Below are 27,138 nucleotides of genomic sequence, written 5' to 3' on the forward strand. Positions count from 1 at the left end.
GTAAACAAAGTTAATAAAAGGCTGATTTGACGTTTACTTGACTGACAGGACAGCTGTTTCTGTGTTTGCCTAGCAGCCAACATAAAACGCAGATCACTGCTCGTTCTGTGTGATTGGAACGATCACTGGTGCTGTTCTCTCAGGTTTCATCGAAAATATATTAATTTGTGTTCAGAAGATGAACGGAAGTCTTACGGGGTTGGAATAACATGAGTAATTACTGACATAATTTTTTGGTGAACTCCTTAAACAGTTTTCATTTCATTTAAATGTTTACATGAAAATATTTGTAGTTGTTTTTTTAAGCTATTATGTAGCGTTTAAAATGTATGATAATCATATGAAATGTTCTACTTTTTGATGTGATGTAAAAGTGCGCTTATAATTCACATGGTTGTTTTAATAAAAAAATTAAGTTGAACGAATGGTGCAGAATTGTTTTTCTAACCTTAAAATAACATTTTCACATGAAAGACAGTGGACATTTTAATGTTCTTTGAATGTTGTATTGTTAATAACATTTTGGGGGAAAACGTTGCAGGAACATTATGCTTACCTTAAGATAATGTTCCAGCAACGTTATGCCAATGTTCCAGCAATGTTATGCGAACGTTCCGACAACATTATGCTAACCTTAAGATAACGTTCCATGAACGTTATGCTAACCTTAAAATAACGTTCCATGAACGTTATGCTAACCTTAAGAATGTTTCAGCAACGTTATGCTAACATTCTAGCAACGTTATGCTAACCTTAATATAACATTCCAGCAACGTTATGCTAACCTTAAGATAATGTTCCAGCAACGTTATGCTAATGTTCCAGCAACGTTATGCTAACCTTAAGATAATGTTCCAGCAACGTTATGCTAATGTTCCAGCAACGTTATGCTAATGTTCCAGCAACGTTATACTAACGTTCCAGCAACGTTATGCTAACAGTCCAGCAACGTTATGCTAATGTTCCAGCAACGTTATGCTAATGTTCCAGCAACGTTATACTAACGTTCCAGCAACGTTATGCTAACAGTCCAGCAACGTTATGCTAACGTTCCAGCAACGTTATGCTAACCTTAAGATAACGTTCCAGCAACGTTATGCTAACGTTCCAGCAACGTTATGCTAATGTTCCAGCAACGTTATGCTAACCTTAAGATAACGTTCCAGCAACATTATGCTAACGTTCCAGCAACGTTATGCTAATGTTCCAGCAACGTTATGCTAACCTTAAGATAACGTTCCAGCAACATTATGCTAACGTTCCAGCAATGTTTTGCTAACATTAAGAAACCATTCCAGCAACGTTAAGCAAACTGGACATTTCAACGTTTTTAGAACATTCCAAATCAACGTTCCCACAACGTTCTCAGAACATAATTTTGTTAGCTGGGTTGTAGTTCTCATTAGTTATGTAGACCTACTTGTGTGTGAAACCTAGCCTTACTCAGTCAAAAATGATCTCTAGCTCTGGGACTTTCAGATCTTTTAGTGCTTTTTGGGGTTTAATTCTGTTTGATGAACCATCAGGGAAAGGCAGTGCTCTGTACTCTTGGTACTTGTGTAAAGTAAAATAAAAGTGAAGTTAAATCATTTAGTTTTTCTCCCTGGTACTCGTGTCAGGGCCTCCCAGAGTGTCCCCAATACCTGGAGGAACAATACCTGAGCACTATGTGCAGGGTTTAAGGACTGATGTTAGTAGCAAGACTGGCCCCATGCAGTCACCTACCATCACTCTCTCTTCAAATAAATGTTGGACTGGCAGGACAAAGCAGCACACCACTCCTTCCTCCGGCACCATAAAAGGGCCTTGTTGTCACTTTCAAATATTTACATCATGGTTTATGGTAAGCCACATCTTTGAATTGTGGCACTACTTTTGTGGAATTGGATGATGTCAACTTATGTCTTTAAATACAAATGTACATCATAATGTACAACGGTAGCCTACAGTGAAGCAGGGCTCTGCATTGCAACTCTTTCACTTGTATATATGCCCTTAAATGATTTACAAGCATAGTGGGTGAGTGAAGACTAAAACCTACTGTAAATGTTATAATGTTAATGTTATATTATACTTTTATACATTTATAGTTCCTCCTCCAGGTTGTGGTTATAGCCTCTGCAGTGGACAGATGTAGATTTAGCCAGAGCCAGGTGCCAATACAGCCTCCTCCTGAGAGCAACACATTCCCCTTGTAGTGTTTTACATAGATAATAAATGTTCACCAATCTTTTTTATATAAAGTGTGGTGTTGGTTGTGCATGTGCATCTTACAAATGTTTAATTCTCCCTAACAGCCAGAGTTATTATTTTATTAGTTTTCATTTTTACTTCAGTTAACTAAAGTGTTTTTTTTTCACACCCAGTGCTAGCCTACTTTAGTTGACCTAAAAAACGTTATAATAGTTCAATTTTAGTCTACAATCACCTCGCTAACTATAGCTAGTTACTTTTATTTTGAAAGGGTTAGCCTACTTTTGCTTCCAAAAAAGGAATAGACCACGTGACTTCCGTTTTTCGTTCATTCTTTGTTCAAAAAGGAATAACGATAAAATGAACGCCAAAAACGAAAAACGGACCGTTTCTAATTGGTTTTTCGTTTTTTGATTCTGACACCAAAAACCGTTATTTGGTTTTTCGTTTTGAAACAGAAAAACGAATTACGGATTATCCACCACGTGACCTCCGTTTTTGGTTTATAAACGAAAAACGAATTGACTGAAGTTCAAAGACTCTCTTCATTCTTTGTTCAAAAAGGAATAACGATAAAATGATCGCCAAAAACGAAAAACGGCCCGTTTTTAATTGGTTTTTCGTTTTTTGATTCTGACACCAAAAACGGTTACTTGGTTTTTCGTTTTGAAACAAAAAACAGAAAAACGGTATTTTCGTTTTATAATTACAAACGAATTACGGATTATCCAGAGATCCCCTGACCCAGGTGCTGGTGATTAGTCTTCTGGTGATTGGGAATCAAAGGCCCTGTCCCAAATGACGCACTTCATGTGGACTTTCGGTCTCGTGGACTTAAATTGCGCGTGCTCGCTGAGTCTACGAGTCCGTAGGCCGTCCCATTCATCATTTTAACGCTCTGAAGTGTGCTCAGCAGCGCCCCCTTTGTACCCTTGAAGCGGTCTTCCGCGAAGACCGCGTAGATGCAGGCTTCACGCACTTTAACTACCCAGGAATCCTTGCGAATTTGCGAAAGGCCAATCAGACAACGAATGGGAGGAGCTTTCGCTCACGTTAACATGAGAAGAACATATTTAAGTGTAAATATCATTATGGTTTTTATGACCTATGTGTACATTTTACCAGTTATTACCTACAGTTTATACAAACATATTGTCATCAACCAGTGGTTGATGTCTCAAACATAAATATATATTTATATTTAATATAAACATAAATAGTGCACTGAATAATAGGCTACGATTGCATTATGATTCATTAAATAAATATAACCGAATGTCAGGGCTTTAGTGAATCATATGTAAATGTAGAAGTATAATATTTAAACAACAACCAGACCGTCTTCCTATTTCCGGCGTGGCGATCGAGTCTGTCCCAAAAATACCTCTCAATGCGCCCTCGTGGACTCGCGCCAAGGGCCCTATAGGTCTGCACTACATGACGTCACCAAAGTGTGGACTCTGAGGAAGTCCACAAGTCCGGAGTGTGCCAATTGGGACAGGGCCATAGTGATGGAGTGACGGTGGACCCTGGTGAATCAGTGACAGTACACAGGTGATGGTCAGGGAACATGGCGGAACTGGAAATCCACATGGATCAACAATCGGCCGTGGTGGTCTACTACTTGTTCAAAGCTCCCCCTTTGTACATAGCCTAGTTTATATATTAAACTATATAATGTTGAATATAATGTATAATAATGCAATGGGGGAATATTTGTGGGTCCTGATAATGCCAAATGTCGTATGCTGCCAGTAAAAAGTGGCCTACAACATTTTATATATATCAGAGTGAAAGCATGTTCGTCTAAAATAATTCAGTATTTTCAGCTTCAGAATCATGAATATTTTTATTCTGGTGTCACCATTGTCCTGTGAATTGTGTTATTATCAGCACCAAGTCCAAATCTATTCATTTGCACCCACACTGTAGTAAATGTAGTATTTTAATCAAAAGTAAATTTTAAAAAAAATTGTTAACCTTTTAACATGTCTTGGAGTATCGCAATAATATCGTATCTTGAGTTCAGTATCGGGATATGTATCGAATCGTGACATGACAGTATCGTTACACCCCAAGGACACAGTGATGCATCTTTTTTATTATTTTATGAATTGTTTTTATTGAAGAACAGCATTTATTTTAAATAGATTTTTATCAAATTAAACAACCAACATTAATAATGTCTGCTATATAGTGATAGGGCCTATAGCCTATACTTTGTTCAAAATCTCCACATCAGATCTGGATTGTTTAAAGGTAGTGCTTACTCTTAAACCCAGATTAGGCCCTTGGACTCAGATCTTTAAAAAATCAAAAGGAAACACAAACATTACCTCTTTATCCAGGGGTCAGATTGCTAAAGGATAGAGAGACTGAATTTAGCCCTTGCTAAAGCAAGTGAACAGGGAGTCGGTGTGTGTGTGTGTGTGTTACAGTGAATGTGCAGTTGTGTTGTTGTGCCTGTGTTGTACAGTTCGTACGGTAACTGAGGAAACATAAGAGTCTGTCCAGCCCTGCTGCCCGCCACGGAGCCTGAGCTAAAAGTCGACGTTTCATCTGATGGCGTTTGAGAAGGAGAAGCATAGAGCAATCTCTCTCGAACGCGTTTTGATTGGCGGCAGCGATTGTAAGCCGTATATTTTAGATCCGACAATGAAGTTTAGTTCCAGCTTTCCATCCTCATCCGATGCATTTGTTCTTCTGTCGCTTCCCCATATCGGCCGAGCCGATGCAACACTTCCCTGTGATGCGGTAAGAGCAGCCGCAGCATGTGTGTGTGTGTGTGTGTGTGTGTCTGTGTGTCTCTGTGTGTGTCTCAGTCTATTTAGCCTACTTACTGGTGCATGAAGATATTAAGTCGCTGTTATTTATTAAAACGACACTTAAAGTATCATTTCTAAAGAAGACATCTGCTGCATAGGCTACATAATAGCCCGTAGTAAGGGGCGGTGAATGAACAGACTATTCATTCAGAAAATGCGGCGTATAGCCTAATATTCAATCGATGCATCTCGAAATTATTTTTGTGAGAACGAGTTATCAGAAATAATGCAATAATGCAAACGGGATAGAAAATATCATCCTTCAGTATGGCCTATCATTCGAGTGTCCAAAAAATGTCCATTTATTGTCAGTAGCCTATTTGTCAAGTTCACTCACACGTATCCTAAAAGGCATTGAGCTATTAAGTAAAATATTATTTTAATTTGTAAAAATAAATATTATTATGACTTAGGCTACATATTTTTATTTTATTTTTTAAGTAGGCCTAGGTTATTTTAATAAGATTTCATATGTGTTGCCTTATAATAATAACGGCAATAATAGAACTATAATAAAAAGCTTAAATGAATGAATGAATGAGTTTAACCTTACCTATATAGTAAAGATATTTGCTTACTATATCTTTACTATATCTTAAAGCATTGGTTACACTGTCTTGAAACGCGTAACGCTTCAGATGTAGCCATATGGTCTAGTTCTGAATGAGATGGATAGTTTTGATCGGGCTATTGGACGGCGTCGAGAGCCTCTTTCATTGGTGTAGGTTGTGTTTATAGCAGATCATTGGTGTATGTTGTGTATAGCAGATCATTGGTGTATGTTGTGTATAGCAGATCATTGGTGTATGTTGTGTATAGCAGATCATTGGTGTATGTTGTGTATAGCAGATCATTGGTGTATGTTGTGTATAGCAGATCATTGGTGTATGTTGTGTATAGCAGAACATTGGTGTAGGTTGTTGTGTTTATGTCAGAAGGAGTCGCGTTACTCGCTCATGCGCTTTGCAAGCTACTTTACGTTTTTTTTTATGCAATATTAGGCTATTGATCTGCTGTCTATGATGCATATAGGTTTTTAGATAGCCGTTAGCTGTAAACTATTCTTTTGTTTATTAGATTATAATAAAATTGCATTAAGTAAGAGTGGCTCGTGGCAGGCCCGGTTCTAGAACCAAATCACTGAGGGTGCTTCTGAAAATAGTGAGGGTGCTTACATAAACGTAGGGTCATCCAAATCTTTTTAGTCTAGGCGGAGGGTCACCCAAATTTCATATTGTACCGTTTTTTTGTATTCATGAAAATAGAAAAATTTCAAAGTGGCTTGTTTGGTAGTCTCGGCCCCCCAGCGCCAGCAGATGGGTCTGACCCAACAAAAATCGTTTGATAGTGCGCGCGCGTACACGCTCTGAAAAAGAGCATCATGTCAGAACAGAACGCCAATGAAATGTTAACCCGGCAAAGCTTTAAAACACGAGCAAATAATGAACTTTTGTGATTGCGAATAAGTGCAGTGTCCTGTGAGTAACTCTACCGCTGTGAAGTATAGTCACTGACATGAAGCTGACTAGCGCTCAAAGGCTTCACGTTGCCTGCCTAGCAACTAAAAATTATTTTAAAGCTTCAAACCAACAGCAGAAACGCTAGGCATTTTATTTAAAAAGTGGTAACACTTTATAATAAGGTTTCATTTTGTTAGCGTAAACTAATTTCCTGAGCGGGACGCACACACGCAAACAAAGTGGGCAATTAAAGAGACATCTTCACCTATGCGTATCACGATCGCGAAAGGACACAACCAATCAAATGCATTAAACATGAAAGCATAATTAAATCATTTCTGATTTGAAAAATAAGTTTAATGGATTTATTTTGTGTATTAGCCTATATGTATGGGTGTGAATCCGTCTGTGTTTCTATTGTCGGCAAAATCTCGTTTACATGTGTGCTAGGCTATTAATAATTTCATCTGAGGGTGCTTTCACTTTTGTTTGAGGGTGCTTAGCACCCTCAAGCACCCCCGTAGAACGTACTCGGTTACTAACGTAACCTCGGTTCTCTCTAGGAGAGGGAACGAGTACTGCGTCGAAAGAACGCTACGGGAAAGATATTTCTTTGTCGAGATTGAAGCCAAAAATTAATCCTTAATTTTGTAATATTGTAAAACGCTTTTCTGAAGCATACAACCTAGGCGGAGCAATACAGCTCACCCATTGGCTGCTCTACCAGAAAAGCACAGCCTATGCGAGGCCAGGACGCTGACCAATGAGGACGCTTCGCGCCCTTCTGCGTCACCTCCCGCCCAAACAGGCGTGGCCTAGGCCTATAAATACGAGCATAGCTGTCTAACACGCCGATTTTCGTCAATGAAGCGACGCAGCGTGGACACGCACGGCATGAGACGCAGTACTCGTTCCCTCTCCTAGAGAGAACCGAGGTTACGTTAGTAACCGAGTACGTTCTCTTACGTAGAGTTCTCTCGTACTGCGTCGAAAGAACGCTACGGGAACCCTATGCAAACCGCCGTGCGTGTTCTTGGATCGACACAGACACCTAAGGGCGCGCGCGCCCTGGTATACAAGCGCCTACCCCAAGAAGTATAAGGAGAGCGGCTAAAATAGCATCATCCCTTATAGTAGTGCCTCTTAAGGCATAATAGCATATATATGTAAATATAGATATATATGAGGGGTAATAGCATGCTCATGGGACACATTGTCAGTGAGTGATGCTTAAAACATTGAAGTGACCTGGGCCGCAGCGCGGGGCAGGAGCACTCATACATATTAGACATTGAAGTGACCTGGGCCGCAGCGCGGGGCAGGAGCACTTGTACATATTACCATTGAAGTGACCTGGGCCGCAGTGCGGGGCAGGAACACTTATACATAGTCTTCTAGACCGAGAGCAGTTTAGCCTGCAACGCAGGAACCTCTAGGTTATAGAACCTAATAAATGTAGACGGGGAGGCCCAGCCTGCCGCCATACAGATATCTTGTAACGAGATTCCGCTATACCAAGCCCATGAGGAGGCCATGCCTCTCGTGGAATGTGCTCTGATGCCCAAAGGGCATTCCAAGCCTCTAGATGCGTAGGCTAGCGCAATGGCGTCCACTACCCATCGAGACAGACTCTGTTTCGTTGCGGCACGTCCCTTGGAGCGCCCGCTGAACGAAACGAAGAGCTGCTCCGTCTGTCGAAAAACAGCGGAGCGGGACACGTAAGCTCTTAATGCCCTGACCGGGCAAAGGGAGCTATTTCCGTCCTCTGAGGCCGGCAGGGCCGACAGGGAGATGACCTGAGCCCTGAACGGTGTGTTGAGGGACTTAGGCACGTACCCATGCTTCGGTTTCAACACGACTATAGAGTCGTTTGGCCCGAACTCCATACAAGAAGCTCTCACTGAGAGCGCTTGCAAGTCTCCCACACGCTTCACTGAAGCGAGAGCCAAAAGAAACACGGTCTTGAGAGACAGGTGTTTCATGTCAACTGAGTGAATAGGCTCGAAAGGGGCCCCTTTCATAGCGTTTAACACTGTAGAAAGGTCCCAAACGGGGACTGAAGGAGGCCTTGGAGGGTTTAACCTCCTGGCGCCTCTCAGGAAGCGGACCACCAGGTCGTTCCTGCCTAGTGAACGGCCAAGCGTTGGATTAACGAACGCTGATATGGCAGCCACATAGACTTTGAGCGTGGATGGGGTTCTTCCCTTATCCAATAGCTCTTGCAAGAAGGAGAGAATCTCCGGTTCTCCACACTGAAGTGGTGACAGACCTTGATCTGAACACCATCCAGAGAACACCGACCATTTGGAAGCGTAGAGCCGTCTAGTAGACGGAGCCCTAGCTTGTTCGATCGTGTCTAACACTCCTCTTGGGAGGTTAGCGGGTACCCGTTTATGGCCCATACGTGTAGGGACCAAAGCTCGGGGTGAGGATGCAAAATCGAGCCCTTGGCCTGTGAGAGGAGGTCTCTCCTCACTGGTATCGGCCACGGGGCAGTACTTTTCAGTCGCATCAAAGCTGGGAACCAGGTCTGATTCGTCCAGAATGGAGCAACTAGCAGTACTGAGCATCCGCTCTCCCTGATACGCTCCAGCACTTGAGGCAGGAGTGAGACAGGAGGAAAAGCATAGAGCGGGCGGCGGGGCCAGACTCTGGCCAGCGCGTTCGTGCTCTTCGAAAAGAATTCTGGGCAATGAGCGTTTTCCTGGTTTGCAAACAGGTCTATTTCCGCTCTGCCGAACGTTTTCCACAGCAGACGCACTGTCTGTGTGTGTAGGGACCACTCTCCAGTGGGAACGTTGTTCCGTGAGAGTCTGTCCGGGCCTACGTTCAAGTGGCCTGGCACGTGCATTGCTCTTAACGAGCGCAGGTTGTGCTGGGCCCACACCAGTATGCGTTCCGCTAACCTGAATAGGTTCCGGGATCTCACGCCACCCTGGCGGTTTATGTAGGCTACTACCGACATGTTGTCCGAGCGGACCAGGACGTGGTGTCCTTTTATCCGGGGACAGAAGCGCCTCAGCGCAAAGTCCACTGCCATCATTTCCAGGCAGTTTATGTGCGGTAGTTTGGCTCGCTCTGACCACTGGCCAAAGAGCGGACTGCCGTCGAGCAGTGCTCCCCAGCCTGAGGTGGACGCGTCCGTGGACACCACCTTCAGGCTCGAGGAAGTCCCCAGGCTTACACCTGACCGGTACCAGTCTGACGCTCTCCATGGTGTCAGGGCTGAAATGCATTCCTGAGTGACCTTGAGGCGATAGCGACCGTGTAGCCATGCTCGGCGCGGTACGCGCGCTCTCAACCAGAACTGTAGTGGGCGCATGCGCAGCAGGCCCAACTGCAGCACTGTTGAGGCTGAGGCCATGAGGCCCAGCATTTTCTGAAATCTCCTGAGTGGCACTATGTGGCCGCTGAGGAAGGATTTCGCCATTTGCAGGGTATTTCGCCTGCGCTGTGATGACAGCTGTGCTGTCATAGACAGTGAGTTCAGATCCAGTCCTAAAAAGGAGATCCTTTGACTGGGAAACAGTGAACTTTTCTCCCAATTGACCCTCAGACCTAAGCACTCGAGGTGATCGAGTATTAGTGTCTTGTGGTGAGCGAGTTCTGACGGCGATTGAGCCAGAATTAGCCAATCGTCCAAATAGTTCAGAATTCGAACGCCCCGGAGTCTCAGGGGTGCCAGCGCCGCGTCCATGCACACTGTAAATGTACGAGGTGCTAGGGATAGGCCGAATGGCAGGACTGTGTACTGATATGCCCGGCCCTCGAAGGCGAATCTCAAAAATCGCCTGTGACGTGACGCAATTTGTATGTGAAAATACGCGTCTTTCAGATCTATTGCCATAAACCAGTCTTCTCGGCGAATTTGCGCGAGGATACTTCTGGTCGTGAGCATTCTGAACTTCCGCTTTGCAAGCGTTTTGTTCAGACGCCTTAGATCTAAAATGGGTCTGAGACCCCCGTCTTTCTTCGGTACCAGGAAATATCTGCTGTACAGGCCCCCTTCGCTCTGAGCTTGAGATAAAGGCTCTATGGCCCCTTTGCTCAATAGCTTCGCTATTTCGGCTCGAAGTAGATGTGCTACTTCTGTTTTTACCGTGGTTTCGACTTTTCCCGTGAAACGGGGAGGGCGTCGATAAAACTGTAGCGAATAGCCTCTTTTTATAGTCTCTAGCACCCATTCTGAAACCCCGGGTAGTCCTTCCCATGCATCTGCACGTGTGACTAGGGGTTGAATGTAATCTGGGCTCTGGTCGCGAAATGGCGGCGACACGAGAGCAACCATGTGCTGTGACATGGACGCCGTGGCGTCTGAGGCGGGGGACATGTTTAACACAGTATGCGTCCCGCGCGCGCTCGACTCTCTGAGTTGAGAGAGAGCACGCGGGGCGAGCCCTACGGGGCTCGTTATGTTTGTGAATAAACGTGGGCGCTTGGTGGCGGGCACATTTATAACACCGGGGACACTGTGTTTGTGTACTGACTGACCGTTCGTTAGTTTCGTTTTTACAGAAACCGCGGAACGTGCAGTGTGTAGTGGTTGTGGGCACTGGACAGTGGGCACGCTCACTACACGTAAAGCACAATCGGTGTGAGCCGATTTTATGTGTGCAAACCCTGTGTTGAACGGGGCTGTGCTTGTGTGAATGAATGGGCACTGGGTGGGCATTGCAGTTACACACATTACACCATCGGCCTTGGCCGGAACACCAGAAATTAAACTCTTTTTTAGATTTATCTGGGTCGCCGTGAAAACGGCGTTTGTGTGCAGGCAAACGGGCTTTACGGCCGGTTTGTTGGCTGCTGAGTACACTGGTACAAACACGGAACTTAGGGCTGTACAAGCGGGAATCTTTGGTGGAAGTCCGGCCGCAGCGGGACCCGAACACCGTCTTTTTCCTAGCAGGGCTAGGATGGCGCCGAGGCCTCGGGCTTGATTGAGATCTTGGGCCGAGGACCACGCGGTGGCGGGCGGCGTCCGGCGGAGCGAGACCGTGGTCTCTCTCGGGCCTGTTGCTGCTGGGCCGGCGCGGCGGGCGCGGGGCGCTGCTGAGTTCGGGCAGGCGGCTGTTTAGGGCGGCCTGTTGCGGAACTGGAGCGCTTTGGCAGGAAATGTCTCATGGCCTGCGAAGTTTTCTGTACCTCGGCGAATCGGTCCGCGAAGTCCTTCACGGAGGATCCGAAGAGGCCAGCCGGTGAAATGGGGGCGTCGAGAAACGCAGAGCGCTCGGATTCCGCCATTTCAGAGAGAGTCAGCCATAAATGTCTCTCAGAAACAGTAGCTGTGGCCATAATCCTGCCGATGGCGTGTGCGGCGGACTTTGTAGCGCGAAGAGCTAGGTCTGTGGCGCTACGCAAGTCCGGAACACTGATCGCGCCCGGGCCTTCCTCGTCTAGCTTGCAGAGGAGGTTGGCCTGGTGGATTTGAAGCACCGCCATGGTGTGCAGCGCCGATGCAGCTTGTCCGGCGGCGGAATACACGCGACCGTTCAGAGCTGAAGACGTGCGGCAAGCTTTGGATGGTAGGACTCCCTTAGCCCGCCGTCCCGCAGAGGGTGGGCAAAGGTGAGTCGCTACCGCCTCCTCGACCGGAGGGAGAGCGTGGTAGCCTCTGTCTCGAGCACCGTCCACTACGGAGAATGCTGGCGAGGCAGAAGTACGTACTCTGGCTGAAAATGGCGCCTTCCAAGATTTCGCTACCTCTTCGTGAAGCTCAGGAAGAAACGGTGCGTGTCTGGAGGGGGGCGCAGCGCGGTCTCCAGAGAGGAAGCGTCCATCCAGCCGGTTGAGTGCAGGTTGTTCGGGCGTCGACCAATCGAGGCCGAGGCTCGACACGGCCTGTGTGAGCAGACGCATCAGTTCCGCCTCGATGCTGATCTTCCCTCCTCTGCGCTCTCGAACAGCGGGGGAGGGGAGGTCCACAGAGCTCGCCCAACCCTCGCTCTCCGAAGCGAGAAGCGAACAGCAATCATCATCTCCCTCTGATACAGCTTGCTGGTCGTCATCCATAACGGACAAAGCGGCGTGCTGCGGCTGTTGTCCGTCGGTGAGCGACTCGAGCGAGACGTTGAGAGGAGCTAGCGGCGGCGGCGGCGAGCTCCTCGTGGAGGGAGGTTCCGGGACCCGCTGAGCACGGCGCTTTTTACGGCGCGGCGCTACAGGGGGCGGTTGAGCAGCTTCGGCGAAAGATGCAAGGCGAGTCCGCAGAGTCGCGATTGGCATCATGTCGCAGTGATGGCAGCCGCCATCACCGAGAGCGATAGCTGCATGTTCCTCGCCCAAGCAGGAAACACATAACTCGTGGTGGTCCCCGTCGATGAGCGCGGCTCGGCAGGAGCCGCAGGAAAAGCGAGACATCTTTATAAAGACGCTCGTGCTCTTTTGTGAGGAAAAAGCGTGTGACGCGGTAGGCGAACACACACACAAAACACACACAAAACTGAAAGGATATATCCACGCCGGAGAAGCGCAGCAGGGAACGGCGGCTGAAGGCGGCGAAGACCAGCGGCTTCAGGTAAGGGCTCGTCCTGCTGAGGTGCTTGTATCCAAACGGCTGTGGCGGCTCGAATCAATCCAGCGATGCGTGCAGCTTCGTTGAATTTAAGAAAATCGGCGTGTTAGACAGCTATGCTCGTATTTATAGGCCTAGGCCACGCCTGTTTGGGCGGGAGGTGACGCAGAAGGGCGCGAAGCGTCCTCATTGGTCAGCGTCCTGGCCTCGCATAGGCTGTGCTTTTCTGGTAGAGCAGCCAATGGGTGAGCTGTATTGCTCCGCCTAGGTTGTATGCTTCAGAAAAGCGTTTTACAATATTACAAAATTAAGGATTAATTTTTGGCTTCAATCTCGACAAAGAAATATCTTTCCCGTAGCGTTCTTTCGACGCAGTACGAGAGAACTCTACGTAAGAGAACCGGGCCTGGCTCGTGGTACAGCAATAGAGGAGGAGTATAGGCTTAATTCCGTTTCCCTGGAAACCAAAGACTGTGCTGCTACAGCCACCTCCATTTTCAAGACACGAGGTAATAATGCACTGTATCTTATATCACTTATTATTTGTATTCAGTGGAATGAATGTAGCCTATAAACTTTATTTCCGAGCGACGTAAAGCTGAGAATATGCGTGCCTGCTTTAAAAGCTACATTATCGGTTATTGCGATGGTGTGTAATGTGGATTTTTGATGCGCTTGTGATCTAATCAATATTTCAGTCATGATTATGTAGGCTATCATTGTGTAACTTGATAACTGTTGACAAACACTGAGTGCAATGATTAACTGTACATAGACTAATGTTGATATGCTTCTCCCAAGATGTCCATTAACCGGTTATGTGTACTATTGGATCTGATTATTACTGGATCAGATTATTGAAGTACGTAATGGAGTACTTTCATGTTTAATTCAATGTTACGTTTTCTACACCTTTCAGTGATATACAACAGTGATATCGATACTGTATCGGCCTATATATACATTGCATATATATATAATGTAATAGAATCAGTACAATATAATATAGCGATCTTTTCACTAATCACTGTAAAATAACATTGGTAGTTTAACTAAAAGTAAGTTACCTGGTAGTAGCCTTAAAATGTTGAGTTCATTGAAATTAAAATGTTGAGTTAACACAATGAAGGAGATCGTTTAATTAAATAGAATCTCAAAATAATATGTTATCTGAACCACATTCATTTTCTAAGTTGATTTGCCAAAAGATAAAAAGGTATGATGCATCAAGAAAATAATATTTTACAGTAGCAGTATTTTCTTTGCAATATTAAGTGTAATTATTTATACAAATAGTGGCAGCTATGCTATTTGCACCTCAGTGTTGTTGTACAGTAAATGGTATGCAATACTAATGTAATGATTGATTATTTTTATTAAAATTATTAAATGGATGCCGCCTTATTGAGACAACAAAGCCCTCTAACCCTAACCAAACGTTAGACACTTTATTTCCACTTTGCAAATGTTTTCTTAATTTTTTGTGAAAATAATGCCTTTCCGATCTGATATGTGATGAGAAAAGCGAGTAGAGCGAGTTCAGCAAAAGGCGAATTCAAACATTTGCATCAAAACTTGGCCTACACCTACGCTATCCCTGCATCCCAATGTCCATCCTAAATATCCATCCTAAATAGTATGTTGAAAATAGTATGTAAAAGTCCCTGAATGGTCTCTACTATTTTCGGTGGATTTTCGAAGTGTGGATCCGTGCTCACTAACAGCTAATATTACCCACAACCCATTGAGCTTTGGAGGAGGAACTACAAACACAAGTAAAAAGTAAAAAAAACTATAAAACATGGCGGATATGCGCGAGCGATGGTGATAGGTTTAGATAAAGGTTTGAGTGACTAATCAAAGTTTAACCTGATAAAAAAACATTTTTATTTTATGTTATCCGTGTTATATTTCATCTGCAATAACAATGTGGACCTTTATAAATATCCGTTTGGCCATTAACTTTTAAATGCATCATTATTATGCATTAATATAAGGAGAGTCACTACATGAAAGGCTCGCGACTGCTGATCAACGTGCTTCTGCATTTCTCTCCGATACGGTAGGAATTTAAATGAAATGTGGAGGAATTTAAAGCTACACTGTGTAATTTTTAAAGTTGATTCTTAGCAAATTTATAATACATTTACCATTTATAATACATACGGGTGATCTGCTCGAATGGCGGAAGCCATTTTGCGCCTCCATCTTGCAAATACATTAGCCTAAGAGGGACATACCTGGAAATTGAAGCTTCGGCTTTTGCGTTTTTACACTCAGTGGCACCGTAACGAATGCGAGTGGGAGATTACTCACGACTGCCGGCAGATTTTAAATAATATGGTCACCGTAGGAGTTACATCGCCCTCGGAGTGGGAGGGGCTAGAAAGTAATATTCAGTTGGTAGACATATACAATTTCACCGCTAGATCATGGGAGTAATACCTACACAGTGTAGCTTTAACAAGATGACTTGTGACAAGTGATAAGATGATTGACGGCTAGTTTACTGTGACAGGAAGTGACAGAGAGCAACCGTTAAAGATGAAATTGTATGACATGATAGTATGCCCCAAAGCTTGTCTACTCTTTTGCTACACACTCAAAAGTTTCTATTTCTTCACAAATAGAGTAGCCTACACACTTTCGGGCGTAGTATAAGTAGGACCCAGCATATTGCTACTGTTGACAATCCAGTGTCTTCCGTAATTTTGCCTGGCCCTATCAGATGTCATTTGGCGGAGTTAGTGTAAGTAGCCTCTGCCAACAAAGCCCACCTTAGTTGTAAATAGACACGATATAATATGGGCTGTATTAAAACTTTTTCTATCTTTAATCTTAATCTAAATAACTTTTATTATTGATATCATGCAATGTGTCATTTATGCTTGTTGTTCAATCAGAATTAAACAGTGGAAGAAAGTGGTTTTAAATCCCCCAGAGTTTTGGTTACCATTGGCTTCCATATATTCCATATGCATTTTATAATTAGCATCTGTTCCTCTGCTTTTATGGTTTCCCAGCTGGTATCCCCATCAGGTTTTTTTGTTTGTTTTACCTTAGTGACATTATCTATCCGCTGTGATAGTGAAGTTGGTAACAGCTTTGAGCTTAATTTAATATAATTTCACTCACTGCGACTTACAAATAGTCCACTCAAAAGTGAATCTCCTGTCATGTCTTTCCAAACATGTATGACTTTCTTTATTTCGTGAAAAAACAAAACGCACGTTTTTGAAGAATATAATTAAAACAAATGAGGTCTGGTGCTTTTTAATGAAATAACAGTTTATTTTGATGTTACACACCCTTAACCCCCAAACTCATGTCGTGTGATGTTTTATGTAGAATTCATGTTTTTTAACAACTACAGGTTTACAGTAGTTATTTGTGTTGCTGCAGGTGTTTACTTCATTTGCATGGGAGTTAGGGTTAGGGGCTGAAATGAAGCCCACTCAAGGTGACCAATAGCTGCCTTTCCACTGTCGGGCCAGTGCGAGCCGGGGCTAACAGAGCTGAATATTATAGAATATCGAATATTATATGCCTAAATTCTTCAAACAGTCTCAGGTATTTTCTATAATCATATATGTATTTGTATCATGTACAATGGATAAGCTTTTTAGCACAGCATACTTATGCCTCATACTGTGATCAGAATCCCCATCGGATCGCAATCAGAAGTTATTTCACACACTTGCTGGTGTCTGAAAGTGAGTTTTAATGTTGAGGTTAGCTGTTAGCCTGATATGAAAACATTTTAAACGCTCTCCTCAAGCACCTATTGGCCCACTTTGGACCACGATGAAGCCCCGATGAAGCACGCTCAAGCCCCTGGAAGTGACAGTGGAAATGCGACTGACCCTGACGCACCATGAATGCTCGCTTTTGGCCCGACAGTGGAAACGCGGCTACTGTACTCCTACCAGGAGCTCTCAGTACCCCTGCTCTAAGGTACTCTGAGGCCAAATTAGATAACATTGGCATTGGTACAGAAGAGGATTATGAGGACCGTGTAGGGCTTTCTCAACTCTGGCCCTCGAGTTCCACTTTCCTGCAGAGTCTAGCTCCTCCAACCCTGATCAAACTCATCTGTCTGTTTCTATTCATCCTAAAGAGCTTGGCTTTGTCCAAAAGCCTTAAATTCCTGCCTTTCGGAGGATGTATTCGAGGAAGGCATCAAGGTGTTTACGAATCCAGTGTTAGCTTCTCTTCTCCTGAGTTATATGACTCTTATGAACCAGTTATTTTTGGTGAATCAAAAACACACCGCACAACCAGTGTTGCTCAATTCAGACTGTTTTTCTATTATTTATATAGTATTATTTTCCACAACACTTCTAATCGTCTATTGTGACCTGTGTTGTGGATATTTGTGCCGCACGAATTCTGCGACTTCCGGCTCCACTTTTATATATTTGATCTCATATATTTGATATATTTGACGATTCCGAAGAGATCCCGATCACTGAAACTAATACCAGAGTTAGATAAGGAATCTTTTAAGCCTATTATTTTTCTATCAGTTTCCATCCAAATGCATTTATTTAATTAATTTGTATAGTGTGACAGTATAGTTTTATAAAATTAGTGTACATAGAAATCTTTGAAATGCTTATAGATCATTAAATGTTTATTTAACCTTTATATACCCCACAAAAAAAAACATATTTTTCAAGTTGCCAGGTGTGATCAGATATATTGCTGTCTATTTAAAACCAAAATTTTTGGTTGAAAAAAGTTTTTCAAGGTAATGCACATTATAACATTTCTATAAAGATATGTAGATTTTCTATAAATATATGTATTACTACGATAATGAAAATGAGTAATAAAACAAACAAACTGCAAGCTACACTTATTGTCATGATTCTGGGGTGCGTTTCCCGAAAGCATCGTTAGCCAACTATGGTCGCAAGTTCCATCATTATCAGCATAGTTCAACGATTTGGTGTTTCCCGAAACCATCGTTCCAACGAATGTTCGCAAACAGCATCGCAAACTTGTGTGGTTGGAACGACAGCTCTCGAGCTGTGGTTAGAAGCATAGTTTCTAGTTTACATGAGATGTAGACTGAATAAATCCTTATCTTTAGCAAAATAAGCAAGCTGACATTCAGTACAACCCGTGTTATTTATTTAGAATACATACAAATGTAATTTACGTCTTTTAGTTTGTCAAGAGATTTAAAACACCGTTTTTGAAGACTGCGCATGTGCGAACGTGCTCTACTATGTAAGAACGAGCCAAATATTGAGTCTGGTAATAAAGCAAAATAACTGAGAAAAATTAGAAATGGTCTTCAGATGACATGTCTGTAACTTATATGACAAAATCTAGCGTTAATTAGATCTCAAAAAGATGAATTAAAATAATTTATTAGTCCACCACGTGCGAGACGTCATAAACCAACGTGGTTGAACGATACTTTACGACATACGGTTTCGGGAAACAGTCGTGACGAGCTAGTTGATTTCTCCAACGATGCATCGTACTATGGTAGTTAAGCAGTGAGCTATATAGTTGTACGGGAAACGCACCCCTGGTCTTGTGTTACTCTGTCTTAAGGACTTTTAAGTTGAAGTGTTCTCTTCACTAGGGCCATTGGTGCTTGGACCTCGGCGATTGCCACTTGCAGCAATATTTTACTATTGATTGATGATATAAAGATACGGTATATAGATGATAGTACAGATGATTAAATGCTTGTTTGCTTTGGTGTTGCCACCTCTCACAGTCCTCATGCTACCCGCTTGCCACCCCATATCATTTTGTAGATCCGCCCCTGGGTTGGAGCTAAACTCTGCAGGAAAGTGGTTGAGAACCCCTGCCATAGGGGTTGTTCCTTTATTGATTTTATGTGTTGGCATTCTCTGATTGCTCAACATGATGAATCAGGTCTGTTTGGAACACAATGATTTCAGAGAGATCACTTTCAAAGGGCAGACTGGAGGAATTTGAGATGTGTGAATGACTAAAATGACACTCATGGGATTGGAATACTTTTATTTACGTATTTGCTATTTGTGATATTTTTTTTTTAGAAATTACATTTGTTAGATTTAATCACAGTATGCTGTAAGTCGTCTGTATATTTGAGTCAATCATATTTGAGAGTAAACATGTCTTTTTTTTTACAGTTTTACAATCGCTGGGACAAATATCTCAATACTAGGGTTACTTTTTAAAAACTCTTCACTCAGTTCCCCTGAACAACTTTGCACAGCAGATAATTTCATATTCAAAATACACTAAAACGACAGAAAAAAAACACTTAATAAACGTCTCAAATCAAATAATTCTTCCATAACACAAGCAAAGTTTGTCACCCAACAAACTTAATCACTCATGAAACCAATTCCTAAAAAAACACTAACAACAGGTATAGCATTATACAGTGTTTGCTTTTGAAAGAATTCTGTACAAAACAAGAATGACACTCTACTGTTCATAATTCACTGGAGTATGTTACATGATCCATGTTTACATTACACTATAAATTATGTTGTCCCCTTTTGTATAAATAGTAATACATTTTAAATGTGTGTGTGTTCAGCTACATCAAACTCTTTTGATAGTGTGTCATTTTTAGATTCAGAATGTTTTTCAATTACTGTAAAAGTGTAGCAGTGGAGTCTTATGCAGTTTTGTATATGATATTGGTTTAAACTTAAGTTTACCCGTTTTGAAAAGAGTATGTAAACATGCAGATTGACCTGTAGGTACCGGTATATAGAGTTTTTGTCTAAGTGTGAAAATAATTTAAATATATTGTTTTTGAATGCATTTTGTGCCAAAGCAATGATAAATGATCCACAGTTAAGCACAGACTGCTGTTGTGCTCACTCTGTGGACAGTTTTGAGAAAGTGACCTAAGTATTGAGAAATTGGTCCTAGTGATTGTAAAAAAAAACTAAGGGGTGGTTTACACGACACTGTTTTCAACTAAAAACAGAAACGTTTTTTGCATTTGGGCCATTCATTTACACGACTACGCCGTTTTGGGGGCCTGAAAATGCACATTTTTGAAAACGATTATGTTATTGTCTCTGTGTAAACAACTACAAAAACGTGAATTTGTGAAAACGGCGATCATCTACGTTGTCATCTGTACACGAAAACGTTTTGAGTACAGTTGTTGTGTAAACATACCCCAAAATGTATACCATGTTCTTAAAAAATGTAATCTTTGTATTCCTGTTTTGGTTGGTTTTGGAAAAAATGCATGCCTTTTTCAATTAAAGTTAAAATGTATTTACTCTAGTCATTTTTCATGTGGTTTATCGAGTAAAAAGTAATAATATATTTTCCTTGCATCTACAATACAAATTTGATGTAATTTTTTTTTTTATTATGTCATGAATCAAGAACATTTGTTTTAATGTTAAATTAAATGGATTAGGACAAAAACATGACATCACATCATTGACCCATTTAACAGTAATACAATGATCAACCAATATTCACATCTGTTTGTTCATCTATGGTCATTTCTTGGCAAGAAGTATAACGGCAACTTGACAAAAATTAATATTTAACCGTAAGTCGTATTAATTCATATTTATTTTTGTATGTGAAAGGCACCATTTTATGGATTCTGACATGGACTATGAGAGACCAAATGTCGAGACTATCAAGTGTGTGGTGGTTGGGGACAATGCAGTTGGAAAGACCCGGCTAATCTGTGCCCGGGCCTGCAATGCCACGCTTACACAGTACCAGCTACTTGCCACTCATGTGCCCACCGTCTGGGCAATAGATCAGTACAGAGTCTGCCAGGAGGTGAGGAATGCCTAATGTCATATTCTCATTCATTCAAAGAAAGGTATATAAAATTAATTTTGATGGAAAAACATGTGATGGATGCCACTATAATCTATAAATTCCCAGATAAATGATTTAATACGTTTTTTTTTAATGTACTGTACGCAGTTTCTCGGGTAAATCTCCATGCATGTGATAGATGTGTCTTCCCGGCCAGGTTCTAGAAAGGTCCAGGGATGTGGTGGATGATGTCAGCGTGTCCTTGCGTCTCTGGGACACTTTTGGTGACCATCACAAGGACCGCAGATTTGCGTATGGCAGGTGAACTTGGATCATTATCCCTCTACTTCATACTAAATTAAGTATACTCATTTTTAAATTATTAGGGATATTTTTATTGTTGTCATGTTCTTGTTGTATTTGGATGTTATACATATTTTGCAAGAATACTGGACAAACAGACTATGTGGAATATAAAAAAGAAAATGATAAAAGCTTTTTTCAAGCTCTTTACAACAGTGTTTTACCACAAACATGTGAAATTGTCACATTCTACAGAACTGTATCAGATTAAACTTTGCTCTCACTGATAAGCTTATAGTATACTGTGCAGAGGTCAAAGGTGACCCGAAAAAGGTAACCCAGCTACCTAAACAATTTTAAGCTGTTTAAGTTAATGAGTTGTCTCTGGTTTGCTAACAGGTCTGATGTGGTGGTGTTGTGTTTCTCCATTGCAAACCCAAACTCTCTCCATCATGTGAGGACAATGTGGTACCCTGAGATCAAGCATTTCTGTCCCAGAGCTCCTGTTATCCTAGTGGGCTGCCAGCTAGACCTGCGGTATGCTGACTTGGAGGCAGTGAACAGAGCTCGCCGCCCACTGGCCAGGTAACTATTGGTAGCCGTCAATGCTGCACCTGCGCAGAGTTTAGCTCCCACACACCTGCCTGAAAGTTTCTTATGAGCCTGAAGACCTTGATTAACTGGCTCAGGGGTGTCAAAATCTATAGATATACAAAGACGGTTCACTCTTATTACTTATGAATGGGAGAAACTGCAACACGCAATATGGCGGAATACTTCCTGCCTTCTAAATAAAAGAGCCTTGTTTGGTTCGATTGAATCGAACTCAAGTTCGTTTCCCCCCTTGGTGCGGATCTTTTGGGCAGGTGTGAATACAGCAATCGCACTCGGGTGCGGACCAAACAACCGAACCGAGACCCAGCTGAAGAGGTGGTCTCGTTACGGTTCCAAACGAACTCTGGTACAGTTCGGTTACGGTGTGAATATGAACCGACCCAATTGCAGAAAGCACTGCACCTTTTTTGACAGGGTCAGATTTTTACTATGTAATTTGGGGTTATGAAATGCCTATACATTAGTGGTGCAACGGATCACAGTTGATCTTTGATACGGACCAGCTGCCCCAATGTTCGGCACGCATGTGATTCGTGGATTAACTACTAATGTTAACCATCATAGACTGAAAGTTTATCATTTGGACGGGTTTTGTCTTTCCATTTACACATTCAAACAATTTTAAACGCAGAAGAAGAGGCGAAAATCGGGACTCGCGCGTTATCTGTGACCACAGCCGCACACACCCAGTGATCACCCCACATCCTGTACCTTCACCTGATTGTTTTTCGAAGGCAGCATTGATGTATCATTCACTGCCTTTGATATCCCACAATTCTGTGTGTTCCATTCCGTGACAGTTGAGCAAAAGATAAATATTACGTCTGAAAGTTGCAGTTTGTGGTCAGTTTCTGTGTAAATGTTATTTTTTCACCAACTTTTACCAATTTTGATGTAATTTCTTGCTAGAAATGTTGTATTGTAGTAATTATTTGCTTAGTTATCACTAAAGTGCTCTCTATTTCTCTCTATCTGCTGTAGATCATTAAACTATTATGCTGCCTCAGAAGTCTGTCTGAAATAAGTTTCTTGAGATACCTTCATACGCCAATGCCGCTGCCTGCAAAGTCATTGCCTGATAGGGCAGTGAGAAAACCAGTCAGCTGCCTAAGCTGGCTACATATAAAAGCTTATGGGAGATGACGTATAGCCTCACTGCCCTATCTGGCAATGACTTTGCAGGCAGCGGCATTGGCACATGAAGGTACCTCAGAAACTGTTTTTTTTTTGCCTAGTTGTCTTCTTACCTATGTATGCTGGCTGCCTGCATGAAACTTTCATGCAGGTGTGTTGGAGCTAAAATCTGCAGGACGTTGACCCTCCAGGAGCATTTCTTGAACACCCCTGACCTATGCCCATTCACTTTCATTGTACAGTAAAGAATAAGTCTTTTGGTTTTCTCACAGATTTGGAATGACATGAGGGTGGTGCATTTTCATTTTGGAGTGTGCTAGCCCTTTAGTATGATGACACAATGATATTTTTTGTTTCAGACCCATCAAATCCAATGAGATATTGGCACCAGAGAAAGGCCGTGAGGTGGCTAAAGAACTAGGCGTCCCGTATTATGAGACCAGCATAGTTGCTCAGTTCGGGGTTAAGGACGTTTTCGACAACGCCATCCGTGCAGCCCTCATCTCCCGCCGTCATCTGCAGTTCTGGAAGTCTCATTTACGAAATGTTCAAAGGCCACTCCTCCAAGCTCCCTTCCTTCCCCCTAAACCTCCCCCACCCATTATCACCGTTCCCGACCCTCCCAGTAACATAGAAGAGCACCCAAGCCGCCTGCTGGAGGACCCACTGTGCGCTGACGTCATCTTAGTCCTCCAGGAACGGCAGAGGATCTTCGCCCATCGCATTTACCTTGCCACATCCTCGTCCAAGTTCTACGATCTCTTCTTGACCGAACCACGTGGTTCTGAGGGGACCGAACGGGAACGAGAACGACCCAGAGGGCCACCTCTTTCTGGCCGCGATTTGCTGATGCGCGCAGCTAGTTTTGACGTTTGTGAAAGTAGCGACGACGGAGATAGAGCAAACTTGCGTTCTTGCACCAGTGATGGAACTCTAAAAGGCGACGGAGATCGCCGTGGTCGTCTGTTCCCTGCCTTGAGTCGTGCTTTCATTAGCATCCAAGAAGAATTGGTGGATGACCCCGTCACCTTCAACCCTAGAAAAATTACTGTTGTGCACATGGACCCTTCAATGCAACCCGGTCCCTTCCGATCCGTGTTGCGGTACCTGTACACAGGTAAACTAGATGAACGGGAGAAAGAGCTAATGCAGGTGGCTCACATCGCGGAGCTGCTGGAAGTGTTTGACCTGCGTATGATGGTGGCTAACATCCTGAACGATGAGGCCTTCATGAATCAGGAGATCACCAAGGCCTTTCACGTGAGACGCACAAATCGAGTGAAAGAATGTCTGGCCAAAGGGACCTTCTCTGGTGAGAGGCATGTGAACTGTATGTACTGTATGCTTGGCAGTTATGGGCCAGAAAAATTGTCTAGTCATCCAAAAAGCAAAAATTTTGTTAATAAGATGGGACTAAGACGCTTATTTAGTTTGCCATTCTTTTCTTTTTCTTTTTTTTAACATGAAATTAAAAGTAAATTTCAAGGTAGTTACACAATTACAAATGTAATTGCTCTAAAATTACTTAAAAATTCACCATAATCAACCAGTCAACTAATCAGAATATCAATTAATATTATTAATATATGGGGAAAAAATAGAATACAGTAAAAATCTAGTTAAAGACATGCTTTTCACAGTGTTTTTCTTGATAGTGTTTTTTAATAATATATAAAAAAATGAAATTTCATAATTATCTTTTATATGTGCCAATTATGACAATAAACTGCAATATTTACCAACTGTACATATATTTTCCCTAAAACCTTCTGTAAATGAAAAATGCCATATGAATTCATCATTTTTTTGAGAGATTTTGAGTAACACACTCAAATAGTTGATTCAGGGTTTTAAATGAAGTTATTTAAACAGTTTGAACTGATTCACAAATAATACTTTAGGAAACCTAACAGTGCTTTAAAATTATCGCATTTATTAAGTGCTTGATTTTTATATCACCAGCTAAATGATCACAATTATGTAATGAATATTCAATATATCAGCCAGTCCTAAGAATCTAAAGGCGTCTGTTTGTTTGTGAGGATTGCGATTAGCATTCTAATATTTGTCTGTTACACTAACTGTGCATAGAATTTAGACTATTTAGAATCCTTCTCCTGTTTCATGCAAATGTCTCTATTTGTCACCCCAACCTTCCTGTGTCATGTAGAATAAAACTGTCAGCTCTATATTAAAAAGCAAACTTCTGCGTTTTTGGTATCTGCACACATTTGGTTTACAGTGTCCATCCTAGTGGAAGGTCGAAAAGCATTTTTTCAAAGCAAATTTGTCAGATGAGCTCAAGCAGAATATCCCTTCAAGCTATTTTCACCTCTACTTCAGCTTAATTTTTCACCCCCATAGAGAAAAACAAGACCTCATATTATGTCAGCTGGCTTTCGGTTTCATAATCAGTGCTCTTCTGGTAGTGAGGAGCGGTGTGGACATATTGTGTTTTTCAGCACTCTCAGGGTTTGGAGGACATCAAGCTGTCTTCTAATGCTGACTGAGCTTTTATTATAAACACTGAGAAACACGTATACCGGTATTTATTTATACTTGATTATAGCACTATGATTGAGCTTTAGTGGAATGTAATATTGAGCCACTGTTAAGTTATCAAGATGATATGGTCAAAAAGCCTATTGGTCGAATTTGAGATTGAACAGTTGTTGTTTTTTTTACCAGAGAGAGAAGCATGTTTATATGATATAGAAATGATATGCCGTTATAATGGTGATTTGAAAAGCTACAGAAGGTCTTCTGTCCTGTGCTACAGATGTGGTGTTCAGGTTGGATGATGGCACCATTATGGCCCATAAACCACTGCTCATCTCAAGCTGTGATTGGATGTCAGCCATGTTTGGTGGACCATTTGTGGAGAGTTGTACAAAAGAGGTAATGCATTCGCATATATCCAGTACCAGTGGTAAAACTGAACTACTGTTTGTGGTCTGTATTTTAATGGAAACATCATGTAAAACTTCATAATTTGTCTAACATGACCCAGTGTAGTTTTTGATGGGAATCTGATGAACATCTGGATTTTTTTATGCATTTAAATCGGAAAGATCAGATGGATATACTTTTGAATAAACATTTTTTTGATGGACAAACAGATTATTTCTCAACATTTGGATAGATTTAGTTTTAACCATATGAAGCCTACTGAATCATATTTGATACAACAATCTCCAAGGCCTCTAAGTGATCAACATTATCAAAATATTGCTGAAAAATCTGCTGTACACAGTTTACTACATTGTCATTGTCCGATTCATTGATTTTTTTTAGCAAGTAAGGCCTTTTAGTATAATAATAGTATAATAAACTCATGGTTCACGTGTCTTTTTGCTGTGAGATCTCTAATGATTTGTATAAAGTAAACTTAGGAATAACTTATATTGTTAGCAATATTTTAAGATGAATACTTACTGTACTGAATCAACTTAAGTTTACTTGATTATCCATACATTCTTTTTTAGAAAAATCATGTTAAAATGTATCAAAAATATGATACAAAATTACTTTTGAGGAATGTTTATTTGTTCCCTTTCAGTCAGTCACGTTCAACGTTACATCAGAACTGAACTGACGAATTGGGATCTCGCCTGAGAGCCCAATCACCTTAGAGTGTAAACTAAACGAGCCAATGGACATTGGCATGCAAAATTTATATTGTGCACCCTGCCCCACAAAGCGGGTATGAATGAAAGCGCGCTTGCCTCGCACATTCAAGCTTTGCAATTTGCAAGATTCTGCTCTCCAATCATCATTCGAGTGTGTGTCACTGCAACCCAGTGCACCATTCCTGCGGTCGAGACTCGAGTACCTTAAACGGGGTGGAGTCCCCTCTGCTATGCCCTGATCTAGTTCCTCCTCCCATGAGAAGACTTCTTCGGCGAATAGCCAGGGTGTGCAGTGCAACGCGTAAATTCCCTTTCCCCGCCCACGTGCCTTTTTTCCTGGATGTACATGATGAACTTTGGCAGTATGGAAGAATATTAGTGCCAATATGGAATGCCAAATATGGTAAAATCTGCATAAAAAGATTTTCCTCTCTCGCTACCCTTGATGGTGATGCAGTTCCTGGGGGATTCCCTAGGTGGAGTGTGCAGTTGCGTTGCATGCCTGCAATGTGTTGCCACCTGTTGGGGTCATCCACAGCTCCCGTCCAGCACCTGTGAGACAACAGCCACATTTGCCGCTGGGGCTTATAATGCTGCTGGTCAGGCCACCTCCGCCCTGCATGTGTTGGCACCCTGCAAGTCTACTAAGCCAAAGCAAAAGAGCTCATATGCACAAGGGTAGTTCTGAGCCGGGGTTGATG

The 27,138-nt window shown here is 42.3% G+C and overlaps 1 protein-coding gene across 1 annotated transcript in view; it reads left to right on the forward strand.

The window, feature by feature from the left end:
* The first annotated feature begins 4,889 nt into the window (after positions 1 to 4,889).
* rhobtb2a (Rho related BTB domain containing 2a) overlaps positions 4,890 to 27,138 on the forward strand; it is a 42,532-nt gene continuing 20,283 nt past the window's right edge. Inside the window, exons 1-6 of the mRNA XM_079638110.1 lie at positions 4,890 to 4,947; positions 20,573 to 20,774; positions 20,974 to 21,077; positions 21,459 to 21,644; positions 23,168 to 24,120; positions 25,588 to 25,706. Coding sequence (XP_079494236.1) covers positions 4,925 to 4,947; positions 20,573 to 20,774; positions 20,974 to 21,077; positions 21,459 to 21,644; positions 23,168 to 24,120; positions 25,588 to 25,706 — 1,587 coding nt within the window. The 5' untranslated portion in view covers positions 4,890 to 4,924. The remainder of the gene's footprint in view (positions 4,948 to 20,572; positions 20,775 to 20,973; positions 21,078 to 21,458; positions 21,645 to 23,167; positions 24,121 to 25,587; positions 25,707 to 27,138) is intronic.

Source organism: Phoxinus phoxinus, assembly GCF_949152265.1.
Source record: "Phoxinus phoxinus genome assembly, chromosome: 15".
NCBI classification, from domain to species: Eukaryota; Metazoa; Chordata; class Actinopteri; order Cypriniformes; family Leuciscidae; genus Phoxinus; species Phoxinus phoxinus.